The sequence below is a fragment of the Lissotriton helveticus genome, chromosome 4_1 (assembly GCF_964261635.1).
Source record: "Lissotriton helveticus chromosome 4_1, aLisHel1.1, whole genome shotgun sequence".
NCBI lineage: Eukaryota > Metazoa > Chordata > Amphibia > Caudata > Salamandridae > Lissotriton > Lissotriton helveticus.
Window position 1 is genome coordinate 830,361,424 of NC_136063.1, and position 16,019 is coordinate 830,377,442.

Genomic DNA, 16,019 nt, shown 5'->3' on the forward strand with positions numbered 1-16,019 from the left:
ACGCACAAAATTTCCCTCTACGCCGATGACATCATGGTATATGTAGCTTCCCCCCAGTCTTCTATTAACAGCCTATTTCATGTCCTCACTAATTTTGGGAAATACTCGGGCTACTCGATCAACTGGGCCAAATCAACATTGTACATGCTACATGGTCCACCGCCCCGTCTACCCCGGGGGTTTTCTATCGCTGTGGCTCCAGATGGATCTAAATACCTTGGTGTTTATGTCACGTCGGACCCCAAGGTGTTCCATGATCGAAACTTACTGAGTCCCCTACGCAGACTACACAGCGACGCGGCCCACTGGCGCTCCCTCCCACTTTCCCTCCCTGGCAGGGCGGCCCTGTTTGAAATGTTGGCACTCCCGCGCTTTCTGTACGCTTTGCAAAACTGTCCCTTTATGATCCCGGACTCCTATTTTAGCACGGTGAAAAGTGAAATCCGTCTTCTGTTGTGGGATGGCGGGGCAGCCCGTATCACCCTTCACAAACTCTTCCAGGGATGGTATGACGGAGGCATTGCCTTACCCAATCTCCGCCTCTACTACTGGGCGTCGCAATTGGTGGCTGTGAATCATTGGATCCATGGTTCACCCCTGGATCCAGCCTTTCTCCTTGACAAATGTCAGACAGGACGAGAGGGATACCTGGGGGCCCTTTACAGCAAACCAGCCAGAAACAGGTACCTCGGACTCATGGCACACACAGTCGCAATATGGCACAGGGCCAACAAGAGTTTGGGATGGTCAGATAAACTCACTGCGGCAACTCCCTTATGGTCGTCGCAACGTCTAGGTTCCCTCTGCTTCCTTCAGGGATTCGACAAATGGGACACGATAGGGATTTCGACGGTGGGAGACCTTGTCCATAGGGGTAAGCTACTGACATTTACAGATCTTCGGGCCAAATACTCCCTTGCACTGATGGAATCTTTCCGATATCTACAAATCAAACACGCACTCCTTGCCGCCATTCCAGACCTTACATCCTTACCTGAGACTTCCCCCTTGGGGGATAGACTACTATCAGAACCCCTCCTCGCGAAAGCCATCTCCTACACTTACCGCAAGCTTTGTAACAATCTCCCCGACCCCTTCCAATCCCTGCGGAACAAATGGGAGGGAGACATGGGTCCCCTAGATGATGAGGACTGGCGGCGGCCCTAATGTCTCCTAGAGAATCGGCTATCTGCCATAGATTCAGATTAATCCAACTAAAGGTTTTACATAGAGCCTACATGTCCGCTCCTACACTGGCCAAAATTGGTAGACGCCCTGACACACTGTGTCTGTGGGGCTGTGGCCTCCCTGGCACCTTCTATCACATCTTATGGGAGTGCCCGGTGGTACAACACTTCTGGGGGAACGATCCATAGAATGAGCAGTTCTCTGGGTAAGCCAATCCTACCGGCGCCAAAAGAATGTGTTCTCAATATATGGGGGCCACGGACCTGAATGAACTAGAACTGCAATGGGCGGCGTTGGGTTTTCTGCTAGCTAAACGCTCCATTGCGATGCGATGGGGCTCCCACGGGAGGCCACTAGTGGTGGGCTGGATGGCTGAGATGGACCGCTGCATGATTGCCGAAAAGACAGTGTACAAAATAAGAGGCTGCCCCAAGAAATGGGATAAGAAATGGGGACACTGGAACAAGTATCGAGGTGAACTTTGTGATTCTCCGACAACTGAGCTAGCCATGGTCCGAGCTGGTCCCATAGGACGAACTGTACGCTAATTATTTTCGCTTGATTTGCACCTTGACTTAAATGTACCGTCTTGATTGTGACTGATTTTCTGACTCTGTTTTTCTCTTTAATAAAATTTTATGTTAAAAAAAATATTAGATTTCAGTAGAAAGTGTGATATATTCCTAACTTCTGCGGTATGTAGGATCATCTTCTGATCTGGCAGTATTAGGTTGCAATAATCTGGGGTGAAGGACCTCTCCAGACAGGTGTTCAAGTGGCAGTCCTGACCTACTGTATCTTATCTGAGATGGAATTTGCAATGTCACCTTTAGAATGTTTGATATAACTAATAAGTAAGCATGAGCGCAAAATCCGCTCCGATCGCGGATTTTGCGAATTTTCGGTAAATCCGCGATCCGCGAATTTACCGAAAATTCGCAATTCGCGAGCGGCGGATTCCCCGGTCAAAAGTTCACGCCTTGCTGGGCTGTAACTAATTTACGATGGCGCCGGCAAGCTGCCAGCCCCATCCTAATGTTACTTAATTAGCTTCAGCAGGAAGCTCTAATAGATAAGATAAAGCAGGGGCTCGAGCGCCTGCTTTATTTTACCAATTAGAGCTTCCTGTTGAAGCTAATTAAGTAACTTTAGGATGGCGCTGGCAGCTTGCCGGCGCCATCGTAAATTAGTTACAGCCCAGCACAAAACGGTGGTGTCTTCTTGAATAAACATGAAGGGCAGGGTTCATTCTGGCACGACGGTCCTGGCACAAAAATTAACCCTCACTTACAGATATCAGTTAAGCATGTGCCCTAGTTGAAGCTTAAATTCAGTGACGCATTCATCGGCCCCAAAAACAATTGTGAGCGTTCTCAAGGCTGGGCAGATGTGCCTTCTTCCCAGCTATACCATCGAAAATCAGCTGTGATGCTGGACATAGGCCTTTGCATCCTCGACTTTCACGAGCGCGATCAGTCTCTGACCTTTAATGCACACAAGAGGCATGTGCACTCGCATGGAAGCCCCGTCCGTTTGGCCCCGCCCACACACTCGAGGTGTGCACCGTCTTCCCGCCATTTACCCACTATGATAGGTAAGGTCACTCAAGGGACCCCTGCGCCCTTCGGCGCGATTGCATAGTAACACACACCTGGTCGCTGTTGACAACTCTATGGCACTTTAGGTAGCTGTAGTGTAGTAAAAGCACTATACATTTACCCAACGAGGTAGCACTTACTGATTATCCAGTAGAAAGTACTCCAGTTGAGTAGAGGTATGGCACAAAACGGTGGCGTCTTCTTGAATAAATACGAAGGGCAGGGTTCAATCTGGCACGATGGTCCTGCCATGGAAGCCCCGCCCCCAAATCCACCGATCCGCTAAATCCGCGGATTTTGCGGATCCACGATCCGTGAATACGCAAATTCGTGAATCGTGGATCCGCAAAATCCGCCCATGCTTACTAATAAGCATCAAGATGATAGTTTAGGATGCATTCTTTTAACAATGCAATTCAGATTACACTGTTTTGGTTATTTGTTGTTGTTTACCCTTAAAATTGAGATAAGAAAGCACTTGTTCTAGAATAATGTTGCATTGGGTGTTTAGTTTGTCTATTTCGAAATAACTTGACACTCTTCCGGTACTTGGAAAGATAAGGGCAGATGCCATCTGCGTCAAAGACAGACATGTTGACGATTTTGCAGAAAAACATAAAATGGAGTTCAGGCCTATTTAAAGAGGGAGTTGCTGACTACTCAAAATGGAGTTGGGCGTTATATCTTCATGTCAGGATACGCCGTTAAATTAGGCGCATCATTTGGTCTCTTCACAAGCTTATCAATATTTAATGGATACTAATGAATGTGCTGGGACTCAGTGGCGTAAGAATAGCCCCACAGCTCCCTCAGTGTGTGGGGGGCCCGAGCTCCAGGGCACCCCCTCTGGCCCTCTGCACGGTGGTGACCCCTGGCCTGAGAGCTCCTGACTGGGTCTGAAGCGTGGGGGGGGGGGCTCCATGTATTTAGCAGGGCCCGCCTCCCCAAGCTTTGTTACACCACTGCTGGGGCTCCTGGCACCTGTGGATCCCAAAGCATGCGCACCAACACTCCAGGAAATTACAGGAGCAGGTGCCTGCTAGGGTTTATCTTTTCTGCTGAAAGACTACAAATAAATGGGACAAATAACTGTACAGGCTATCATTGCTCATCCACAGGAAGGGAGATCTAGGGGCAGATTTACAATAACTGGTGCATCCCTGCATATCAGCAGGGATGCGCCAGTTATTGTGCGCCATGCCTCCGCCACCATGGAGCGCCGCATTTACAATGCGGCGTGTCATGGGGCAAAAAAGGCACAGATGCGTGACTCATCTGTGCCGTAAAAGCAGCGCATTGCTGGAGTTGCGTCGCAAGTGCGACGCAGCTCCAGCAATACTCTGGGGGGCCCTATTCTTACAATGCTGCATCAATCCTTATGCCTGCTTCAATGCTTTTGACGCAGCATGCGCCCAAAAGTGACTAGGTGAAATATTGTAGATTTCACTCAGCCTCTTTTAGGAGGCGTTCCAGCGCTGGAACGCCCCCACCCTCCCCCCCCATGCAGGAATGCCTCCTTCTGGCCCAGGGCTTTACAACGTGACGCATCTCCCATATGCGTCATGTTGTAAGTACCCCCCACCATGGCGCATCTTTTGCGCCGCCGCTGCGTCCCGAAAGTGATGCAACGGCTGCGTAAAAGGGGCGCAAGAGACTTGTAAATGTGCCCCTAGGTTTCTTATCACTTTTTTTAAAATCTGATTCTGAAACAACATAAAGGTTGGCTCTTAGTTTAATTTTGATTGCAATGATAAATAGTTTGTTTGTGTTACTAGCAGCTATTTAGCCCTTTGCAAACAGAATGCAGGTGCATAAAATTAGTTAATCAGAATGGGAGAGGAAGACTTGTTACACAGATCGCATCAAAATCCATGACAGCTAAATATTTGCGCATGCATTCCCAAAGGGAAAGGGGTCCCCTGGGGACCCCTTTCCCGTTTGCGAGTGTCTTACCACCCTTCTGAAAACGGTGGTAAATTGCGAGTGTTTTGCGACCGCAATTGCAGTCACAAAACATTCATACATGGGTTCTGAACTCGCTATTAGGAAGGGATGCCCTTGGCACGCCCCTTCCTAATAGCGAGTCGCTAACCCCATTTTGCGAGTCGCTTATTGATTAATGACTCGCAAAATAGGGTTGGTACGGTTGTACATCTGGCCCCAAATATTTATGAATGTGCTCATTGTTCCACCACCCATAGACCTCAAACCAGCTGCACCAACACAACAGGAGGTTATAGATGCAAGTGCATGCCAGGGATGTACCCATCCACCTGCAGGAAAGAATCAAACAGCACAATCAACTGTGTAGGTAACATTATTCCTATAGGGCCGGAACCCTGTACCCCAATATTGATGACACCCCAAAATTCAAAACACTCAAACTCTACCTCAGGCAGTTCCACTTCGGGTTCATCTTGTGGGAAGGACATTCTACCCAACAACAATCCCAACATTAGTTTATCAGAGTAGCAAATAAAGAACTAGGGCCACTCAATAACTAAGCTCCAGATCGGGATGAGGTTAAAGGGTTTTATTACAAAATTTCAAAATCAAGAGGTACAAAAAAAATATTAAATGGCATGAAGGCTCAAAATTCAAAGTATATAATCAGAAATCCGAAATATTCAAAGTCCCAAACGAATATCAAAATCATTACAAATCAGACAGCATCCCTAACAGGACAGAAGGTACTTTTAAAGATGTCTATCTCACCCCCAAAATCAAAGTGTTCTTGTACACAATTCTTGCATATGAATGAGGAGAACATGCAGCTTCATCGTGACATTAATACTGGACAAATCAGAATATACAACTTTTTTATAATATCTATAACACTGCTCCATTTTTAAAAAAAAACATTGGGGCAGATTTATGAAGGCCTTGCGCCGCCGGTGCGTCATTTTTAACATGGGAAAAAGTGACGCACCGGCGACGCAAGGCCTTCATAAATAAGGCCCATTGAGCCTTTTCCACATCGAGTTGTCATAGGAAGTTCAACTTATTTGCAACATTTCCAGACAATGGACTATACACAGTGAAGAGTTCAAAAGCCCAGCAAGGGAACTACAGCAGAAAAACCTTAGAAAAAAGTTGCAGCAGGAACACGAAGGAAGTTTATTCACAATACACGAACGCCACGAATTTGTATTACACCACCTTGTCTTCATTCTGCAGAGCCTGTGAGGAGAAAATATGCACAGAAGGACGAGATACTTACACTCAAGGGGGAAAAACAGGATTGAGATGACAGTGCATCCTCAGAATAGTATCCATGTTAACTAAAATTGGGTTTTCAGCAACATGTGGAAGAACTAGGACACTTTAATATACACACTTCTATGTGTCAAACTAAACTTTTTCGAATACAATGATGTTCATTTATTATTTTTTCCTACTAAGAGTTGGATACCAGAGTGTTCTGGAGGGGTTGTAGGGCAATGTAATTCAAAATCTTGTCCTGGTGATTTGAGTCTGTTGTTGCTGACAAGACATAGAGCCAGAAATAGATATCGACGGACAGGTTACTCCGTCCCAATGGTGACGGATATCTCGTCCGCCGAAACATAAATCCCATAGGATATCAAGGGATTTATATTCCACCAGGCGGGATATTTGTCAGCATTATGGCAGTGTAACCCCTCTGCTTAAATCTAAACAGGCCCTTAGTTATGGTCTCTTCACAAACTTAAAAATATTTTTCAGATATCGATGAATGTGTTCTGACTCCCGCCGCATGTGGACCAAACACCACCTGCATCAACACACCAGGAAATTACAGCTGCGGGTGCATGACGGGGTTTATCCATTCTGCTGAAGGCGAGCAAACAAATAGGACAAACATCTGTACAGGTAACCAAAATCTGGGATTTTTTTTCAGTTTGGTTTCTCAAATTTTGTGTTGTATTTTTTTTTATTATTGTTGTTTTCAGCTATTTAGCCTTTTGGTAACAAGGTAAGGAGCGATTTAGGAATGATCATGCACCCACCCAAAAGATAGTAAACTCATTGCTATTCACAAACTGCCCTTCTATAGTTACTACAGCCAAAAGGATCCAAAACAATTATGAATGTACTCCTGCTCAGAGCCGAAGTACGTCCAGAATCAGGCATGGCCAACCACTGATACTGTAACACTCTCCCACAGAAAATAATGGAGGTTGAGGCTTAAAATAAATGTAATTTAACGTTAAATGAGAAATAGAAATATTTGTTAACAAAACATATTTTGTATTTAATTTTAATTATCTCAATAACCTTTTTTAATTGCAATGGTTATAAATAGTAATATTAATGTATATTCAAAACAATTTAATCAATTAATTACTTGTAATTATAATCATCACTTTTAATGATTTTTAATACTAATTAAAAAAATAGGATTTGTTTACTTTAGATGGGATTTTTTTTCTTAATTAAGTTAATGCTGCAACTTTTTTATGTGGTTTTACATTAAAAAATATATATAAACCTAACATGAATATTGAACATAAAAATATTATAAGCTAAATAAAATGTTACACTCTTCCCAATGTTTTACCATATGAAGACCAGCTCTCTGACTGCAAAGGTCATAAAGTAACGACTAGTGATAACTTTACACTCATATTTGACTTGACATTTTTACTAACTTGTCTCCCGTTTTGCCTTGGACTTATTTAGTTTCATATTCAAAGTGCCAATTTCAAGTGTTGGGGACTCTCCAATACTCAATAGATTATTATGGGATTGTGAGAAATTGGGTTGCTGGTGGAGGAGGAGGGTGAACCACAAACGTCCCTAAATTAGCCTGTGCCTAACCATCTGGTAGTTTGGCACAAAAGCAGTCAGGCTTAACTTAGAGGCAATAGCAAAGTATTTATGCAGCACTCAAACAGTAATACAGTGACAACACAACACAAGAAAAATCCCATACAAATTTTGAAAAATAGACCAAGATGTAATAAGTGATTTGACACCAAAACAGCAAAATCTCAATCAGTAGAACCAGAGGTATGAATTTTTAAACATTTAGTAAAATCTAGCACCTAAAAGGTCAAAGCCCCAACAGTGGACATCTCATCATGCGAGACAGCGGCAAAGGCAAATATTAGGCCAACTGCAATGGAGCAGATTTTGGATACACAAAGTTAATTGAGCCCAGTCTCCGTTTCCCTCTCGACTTGGAAGAAATTTCAAAGAAAATTGTCTGAGAAGGTAAAGTTCAGCAGGGCAAGGCAGCCGATGAAGTCTGAGGAGGATGTGTCATTGTCGGAGAGCCTCTGGATGAATTCACGGTGAAGATTTGGACGTTCTGGCTTAGGGCCTGATTTAGATCTTGGCTGATCTGTTCCTGCTGTCACTTTTCCAACGGTTTCACCGCCCACCTATTTGCCCGCCCGCCCGCTCAATTTATATGTTGGAGGGTCAATGAACGAAAGACCGTCCTCGTGGTGCCGACTTCGACAGGAATTATCACCCGTGTCGACGGTGTCATAGGCAGGAGCCGTTGTCAGCGAGAGTCCAGCCAAGATTACCCCCGGGCCAATCACTATGTGCTTTTCCGTCGAGGAAACTGTGGTGGTGATACCTCCTACTTTGAGTTGGCTGAATAGAAGGTAATGAGGAAGAAACATACCTTTTTTTACGTTTCCCACTTCTGTTTCTGCCTTGAACCCAATTATCCAGGTCCTTTCTTTGCTGAGTCTACTTGGTCAACTTGACCACAATGGTAATCAACTCTGTTGTCGCCGGGATCTAAAGTAAGCTTCTTATACACTAGTCTTACTATGAATCGTATGTTGACAATTTCCTTAGCCACGTGTATATTTACATTGCTCTTGTCCTCAATAATGTTTGCGTGTAATGTATTAGAGTTCATTTTACAACTTATCAAGATAAAATTAACACAGTGTATTGACACTTAGAAATATATATATGTTGTTGTGGTGCTGTAGGTGTTGTGCTTGTGCTGCCTGTGGGTATGCACACAATAAGCACTTATTGTGTGCAATGTCATATGTAAAAAAAGGGGCATAACACATTACCTACATATATTTTAGAAGCAAACACAACACATATGTGAAGCAACACATTAGTCAGTATTACTTACCAGTCTCGACTCCACCAGGGACTCACTCTGTCAGGAATCCGCTGCTAGGAAAACGCCAGCACAATGGAGAAATCTACATATGGTGGTGGAAAACCCACTGGCCTGATGGCGACAGAGTATTGTCAGCCAACAGAGGTGTCCGCAGCGTTGATGGAGGTGTAACACATATGCGGCTGTAAACAGTCTGTTGATGCACTGGCGGTTCATCCATTCCATATCTAAATGCAGCGACCTGGACTCCATCAGCTCAATGGAGTACTTGTAACCGCCGCCACAGAGGCATGACTTGAGTCCCGTCTTGAGCTAAATTGGGCCCTTAGTCTCTTATTTGGAAGTTGAAACTCTCCAGAAGGACACAGCTGCAGGTTGCATCCTACAAAGTCTCCAGGAGGCCGGATACATAAAATCAGATCAACTGACGATGCACCTTGCGCTTATCGGCGAGCAGGTAGTCTAGGTCTCATTTTTATTCTCAGAGCACCTTTTGGCATAATAAAGTCCCAAGTTTTGGATTTGGGGTATCTGGGCACCGTTAGCACCTCTACCAAAAATCTAGGACTGAAGGGGCACCACTTGAATGATTAGGAATCGCTTAAGCTGGATCCAGGTGCAGGTTCAAGATAGATGGAGCTTGTTATGCCTGTGAGGCTTTGATCAGGAGTGCAGTAAACTTACCGTTGGAGTCACTCTGGATATCTTGGGTTCAAGCAGAAGGGCAGGCCTCAACCATCAGGGCCATCCTCTGAAGTACACAGTAGGCCACAGGCCTCAGGGCCGTCTTCCGAGATTCTTTCTGCATGTCCAAAAGTGCAGCACACAAACAGTAATAAAGTGAAAACACAATACAAGAAAAAACAAATCCTACACCATTTAGAGTAAAATTAAAAACCTTATTTGGCACCAAAGAAATACAAATCAATTAGGTAGAATTCGAGACAAACAAATTTTAAAGGTTTAGTTAAAGATATTTCTTAAAAGCACAAAGTGCCAACTGCATTTTTCTGGTCATACCGGACCAGGATAAAGTCACAAGTTCAGGCCGACCACAATGTAGTGGGAGCGGATACACAATTAATCCCACTGAGAAATGTACCCTAAATCCTGGTTACGGTGTATTGCACTGCACATCGACAGCCCCAAGGAGCGATGCAAGGTCTGTGTTGAGGATGCAGTGCGCACTCTGGTGGTGCTGGATTCATGAATCAGGTCCAGTCCTTTTCACTCAGGCAGAAGGACAGCAGAGTAACAGGGCATCAGGGCAGTCCTTCTTGCCGCTAGAGCATCACAGCAGTCCCCCTTCCAAGTCTTCCATATGTCCAAAAGTCTACTGAAGAGTTACCTATTTATATCTGCCTCCCTGTTTGAAGTGAGTTAAGCTTTTAGATTTCAGATTGTCTAGGGGCACCAAGTACTAGTATTGAGCCGTTTGTAAGTGTGTAGTGGCAGGGCCTTTGTGATGTGCAAGTGTGGTAGGTGACAGCTCCACTCCCAATCAAGTCAGAGCTGGCCCATCCTGCCAACACTTATTCCCTCTCTAGGTCACTGGATGGTAGTAATACACAAATACCAACTGCCAGCAACACTCAGTCATGTAACCCAGAATACTGACTGTAGGCACCAAAGGGTTAGGGCAAGTAAATACCAACTTTCTAAAAGTGCGAAAAGAACAATGTGTGTTCCACATGCCATTCCAGTTTAAACCCAGCCATATGCAAATCAGTCTTGACCCTGTTCCCCATAAAGAACGATGATGGATTCAACCCAGATCTGTGACTGGGGGTGAGTTTCTGAAAAGTTTCAGTGATCCATCCATCATCTCCTTGTGTTTGCTTTGTACTCCCTAAGTTGGCAGGGTATGCCCAAACAAGGGTCCCTTGCTCACTTTGCCACTGGATTCAAGCTAGCCTGGCTGATGAGGGGTGTTTCCCCAAAACCGGTCCCAGGATGCTTGTTTCCGGTCAAGGGAAAACCTGGCTTGGCAGTTCGGGCTAGACTGTTCCCCTAAGGAACATGGTCAAGACTGATTTGCCTATGGGTGAGTCTGAACTGGGGGGGGTGAAGTGAGCTGAAGAACGATGATGGATTCAATCCCAAATTGACTGGGGGTGAGTGTCTGAGAAGTTTCAGCGTTCCGTCCTTCATCTCCTTGTGTTAACTTTCTAAAAGTGGAATTTTTAGAATTGTGACTTCAAATCCAACTTTACCATTAAAGAGGATTTTAACTAACAATTGTTTAAAGACGAAACTCAACTTTCCTAACTGCTCCCCATTTGAAAGTTATCACTTATTAAATGTTAATGTTATGTTAATGTTATTGACATTTGTATAGCGCTAACTGTTACCTGGAGGTGTCCTGGCGCTGAGTGAAAGTCCTGTCTGAAGATGATATCAGTAAGGTTGTTAACTGATTGTCTTTGCAAAGAGCCAAGTTTTTAGTGCCTTCCGAAAAGCTAGAAGATTGTTTATGTTTCTTAGGTGAGGTAGGAGGCCATTCCATGCTTTGGCTGCATTGGCTACAAAGCTTCTGCCGCTGCCCCAGTTGGCCTTTTTCACCCGAGGCACTACCGCGAGCTTCGCATCAGACGACCGCAAAACTCTTTTTGGTGTGTACCAGTGAAATCTTTGTTTTAAGAAGTCCGGCCTATTTCCATGCAGGGCTCTAAAGACAAGACACAAGGCCTTGAATTCATAACGCTTCCTAACCGGAAGCCAATGGAGCTTTTTTATTTTGTCAGAGATCGATTCAAACTTTGGTGTGCCTGTGAGGAGTCTGGCTGCTGCATTTTGAAGGATTTGTAGTTTGTTCAGCAAGCCCTCGTGGAACTTGATATATAGACTTTTACAATAGTCCAATCTTGACTTTATTAACGGAGTGACTACAATTTGTTTCGCCTCCTTGGGTAACAGTGGCATTATTTTTTTGCATGATCTAAGGATTAATGTAGTTGAAGAGTTCACTTTGTTCACCTGGTCCTTGAAGCTGAGTTTATCATCTATCCATACTCCCAAGTTCTTTACCTTCCTGATTGGGGTAGGGAGCGGGCCTGACGCTTCTGGCCAGCAACTAGGGGTCCAGAAATTGGTATTCTTACCAAAAAGCATACCCTCTGTTTTTGTGGAGTTAAGTTTTAAGCAATTTTGGGCCATCCATAAGCCAACTGTATTCATACAGTCTTGCAACCTCGCTGTGGTTTCCTGGATCATTTCTGGCAATATGGTTACCATGATTTGTGTGTCATCTGCGTACGACATCAAATTGAATCCAAAGGATTCAATTAAAGGAGCCAATGAGGACACATAAACATTGAATAGTGTTGAACTGAGCGAGGACCCCTGCAGCACTACACAGGGTAGAGAAAAGGGTTTTGCTTCAAATTTGTCGAGGGTCACCATTTATGTTCTGTCCGACAGGAAGGATTTGAGCAATTTCCATACCATGCCCTTGATTCCCATTTTGTCCAGACGGCCCATCAGCACAACATGATGGACCGTATCAAATGCCGCTGACAAATCCAACATGATCAGCTTGGCATTTCCTGTCTGGTCCAGAATGGTCCTAATTTCTTCTATAGATTTGATGAGTGCCGTTTCCGTGCTATGGCTCTCTCTGAAACCATATTGAGTTGGATTTAGTGCTTGAGATATTTGCAGAAACTGGTTAAGTTGAGAGTTCATGTTACTTTTAATAAGTTTTGCCGGGAGTGGTAATCTGGAAATAGGCCTGAAGTTATTTGGGTCATTTGCATCCAGATTTGGTTTCTTTAACAAGGAGGGTTGATGCCTGCTTCCATTCTAATGTAATAAGGCAACCCAAAGTTATCTTATGGTAGGCTGGCCTCAATAAAGTGCAGGTCGGAAACACAAAGTGAATTGGGCCCAGACTTTGCTTTCCTTCCAACTTAGAAGAAATTTCAGAGAAAAATGTGTGAAAATGTGAAGCTCAATGGGGCAAAGCAGCCACTGAAGACCGAGGAGGAGTTGTCGTCATTGGTGAGCTGCTGGGCGAAGTTGGGATGAAGATTTTTATGTTCAGACTTAGTCTCTTATTTGGGAATCAAAAACCTTCCAGAGAAAATCTCCTGAACAGGATTTGCTGCTGCGGAGAAGATTGTAGCAGGAGCTATCATGAAGTCAGGCCAACCGGCGATGCACCTTGGGAGATCAGGTAGGTCCCAATCTCCTCTTTGACAGAAAATGTTCTAAGCCTCAAGTTTTGGATTTCCGCTACCTGGGCCACTTTCAAGGGCCCAGGACTGGAGGGGGCACCACTTGGGGTGTCAGGACTCACTCATGCTAGATCCAGGTTCAAGATAGTTGTAGCTTTTTTTGTCCCTCAAGCTCTGATCAGGAGGCCAGCCAACTAACCATTGGAGGCCTTCCTGGAAGTCATGGGTTCAAGCAGAAGTGCAAGGCTCAAGCCGCAGGGCAGTCCTCGAAGGGCAAAGGACAGGTTTCAGGTAGCAAAGCAGTCCTCTTGTAGCAGCAGTGCCTGCTCCTGGGGGTACAGGCAGTGCAGTAGTCTCCACTGCATGGCAGGCCATCTTTCCAACGGTGGGGTGAGGCTCGGGAGTTAGACTTCATGTACACTATACAAATTGGTTTCTGAAAGCACTGCCCCACCTAGCATTTTTTTTTTCTTTTTTTTTTGCATAGTTTTTATATAGCACAGACTAGACCCGAACCGAATCAGGTATCAGAGCGCTTTACATATTTTCCAGTTACGTTACATGAGGACACACTTTCATTTTAGGCACGGGGAGATTAAGTGATTTTCCCAGAATCACAGGAGGTTTTGACGCCGTTACCGAGACTCGAACCCAGATCCCCAGGTCCGAGGTCGAGCGCCCTAGCCGTTAGGCCAACTCTTCTCCCCTCCACAATCATTGGCCTGATTGTCTACAAAGTTACCTAAGCAATTTCTGCAGCTCCAGGTGTGGGGGCCACAGTGATTGGGGCATCGTGTGGGCTCTCCAAGCGGTGCCACAGGGCTTACTCTGGGTCTGCAGTGTTTTAATGCATCCCTCGGGCTCCTCATTCCTTACACCAACCCAACTTCCTACAAGTGGGAGAACATGGAACAGGAACCCACCTCTCACACTGCGCTACTTGGGACAAACATACTTCTGTTATGACTGGGCCAGATTGAATTCCCCGGTGCCCTCACACAAGCACTACCCTATGTGCGAGCAATTGAAGACGATGTTATAGACATTTTGATTTCGGATGACCCCAGATGGAGCAGAGTTTGGGCGGTAAGACTTCCATAGGGGGCCATATAGGGGGTAGGCATGCATATGGTGGAGTCAGCCGAGTTAGGTTTGGTGCAGTTTGCAACAGTGCATCCCCCCATTTCCGCTCCCAAACGCCACTAGGTGTCTTCCTAGCATCGGGTGTAGCCCCCTATACGCCATTGTTGCAAGGGATACGGAGTCCTGACTGCTCATGCTGCCTCTTGCACAGGGCCACAGTGGGGGTCATACAGGTCAGTTGAAGTGCCAGGTACTACGATGGGGATAGCTGTGCACTAGTTTGATACTGAAAGATGGGTAAGTAAAAAACACCACCCAGTGCAAACAGAACATTCTGGACAAGTATACCCAACAAGGGGGGCCCTCCTCACTGTCTGGGGCAGGCAACCTTGAAGATCCAATTCCTGACAATGCTGCCTTCTTGGCAACAATCATGCAGTTGCAAAACATGCTCAACGCCAAAATAGGTGCATTGGGCTCTGATGTCACCTTGCTCTGCCAGGACCTACGGAACACAATGGAGCGGATTACAGAGCCGAAAACCCAGGTCTATGGAGTAGAGGGCTCAGTCACTTCCTTTCAGCAAATGGAGTCAAAGCTTATCTCTATGACCAGGTAGCTGGGGGCATAAGCTAAAGATTTGGAGGGCAGAGCAAGCCTTAACTACCTGCGATTCATTGGAACCCCCAAAGGTTGTGAGGGTCCCTCAATGGAACGGTTCCTGGACCAATGGCTCTGTGCATTGATGCCCTCAAGAAGGTCCTCTCTTCTTGCTTTGTGGTTGAGCAGGCCTATAGGGCTCTGGTGCAGCGTCCCTCTCTAGGGTCTTGGCCCAGACTCGTCAATGAAAAACTCTTGACAGAGACACAATCCTTAAACGCACTCAGCTCCAGGACACAATTCTGCACCAATTACAAACCATAATGATCTTACCAGACCACACCAGTTTGGTGCAGCAACATCGCCAATCCTTTCAGGCAGCCAAGCAGTGCCTCCGTGATCTAAATATCCAGTGCATGCTCCTTTTTCCAGCAAAACTAGAAGTCCTATACCAGTCCCAGATGATCTTCTTTTACTCACCAGAGGAAGTATTTCAATTGACTGATGAAAGGATACATGTGAAGCCTCACACCCCACCGTGCATTTACCATGGGGACAGACGAGACAAGCCCTCAAAGGCTCCAGCGAAGTACCGCAACCAGTCTAGCTGATTGTGGAGGAGCTACAGGCGGTCTACCGATAATCTAACTGTGGGGGAAGGCGTCTGGCCTCTCAGCCATCGAGAACAGTGCCTCCTAAGTGACAGTGGTGGGGAACTAAGCTCCTGTTGGTCCCTCCTACAAACTCTGATGTGGAGAATACTATCGTGACTGTACGACTATGTGAGTGGTACTTCACTTCCCCGATCGTTTGTTAGTGTTGGGCATGAGGATCCACTGGGGCAGGCCTGGTGAGGCTCCCTGTTAGGGCCTAGTGTTGGCCTGCCCCAAAACAGATACTTACTGATCTCAAAGTATGTAGTTATTGTCTTATCGTTTTTGATATTATTCTTTATATGTCGCTTTTGTTTTTTTTTTATTCCCATGTGCCTGCCCGAGACCTATTTACCGAAAGTCGATGCTATCTTCTGACTTTGCCATGAGTGTCCTGTCACAGTCTGGTCCTATTAGCCATCTATGAGTGGTGTCATGGAACGTAAACAGCCTAATTGATGAGGTCAAGAGAGGGGTGGTTCTAAAACTAGCAAAGTTGGTGGGTGCTGATTTTCTACTCTTACAGAAGACTCACCTCACAGTAACAAAGTCCCATACCTGGGTACACACAGGTCTATCACTCTGTTTACAAGGGGATCTAGGAACACTGGCTTGTTGGTCAGAAATATAGTCCTGTTTT

General features: G+C 45.4%; 1 protein-coding gene across 1 annotated transcript in view; it reads left to right on the forward strand.

Annotated features, from left to right (window-relative positions):
• The window catches only part of LOC144828072 (adhesion G protein-coupled receptor E3-like), a 359,420-nt gene that overhangs the window by 66,399 nt on the left and 277,002 nt on the right, over nucleotides 1-16,019 (forward strand). Inside the window, exon 3 of the mRNA XM_078686209.1 lies at nucleotides 6,492-6,638. Within this exon, the coding sequence (XP_078542335.1) occupies nucleotides 6,492-6,638 (147 nt within the window). The remainder of the gene's footprint in view (nucleotides 1-6,491; nucleotides 6,639-16,019) is intronic.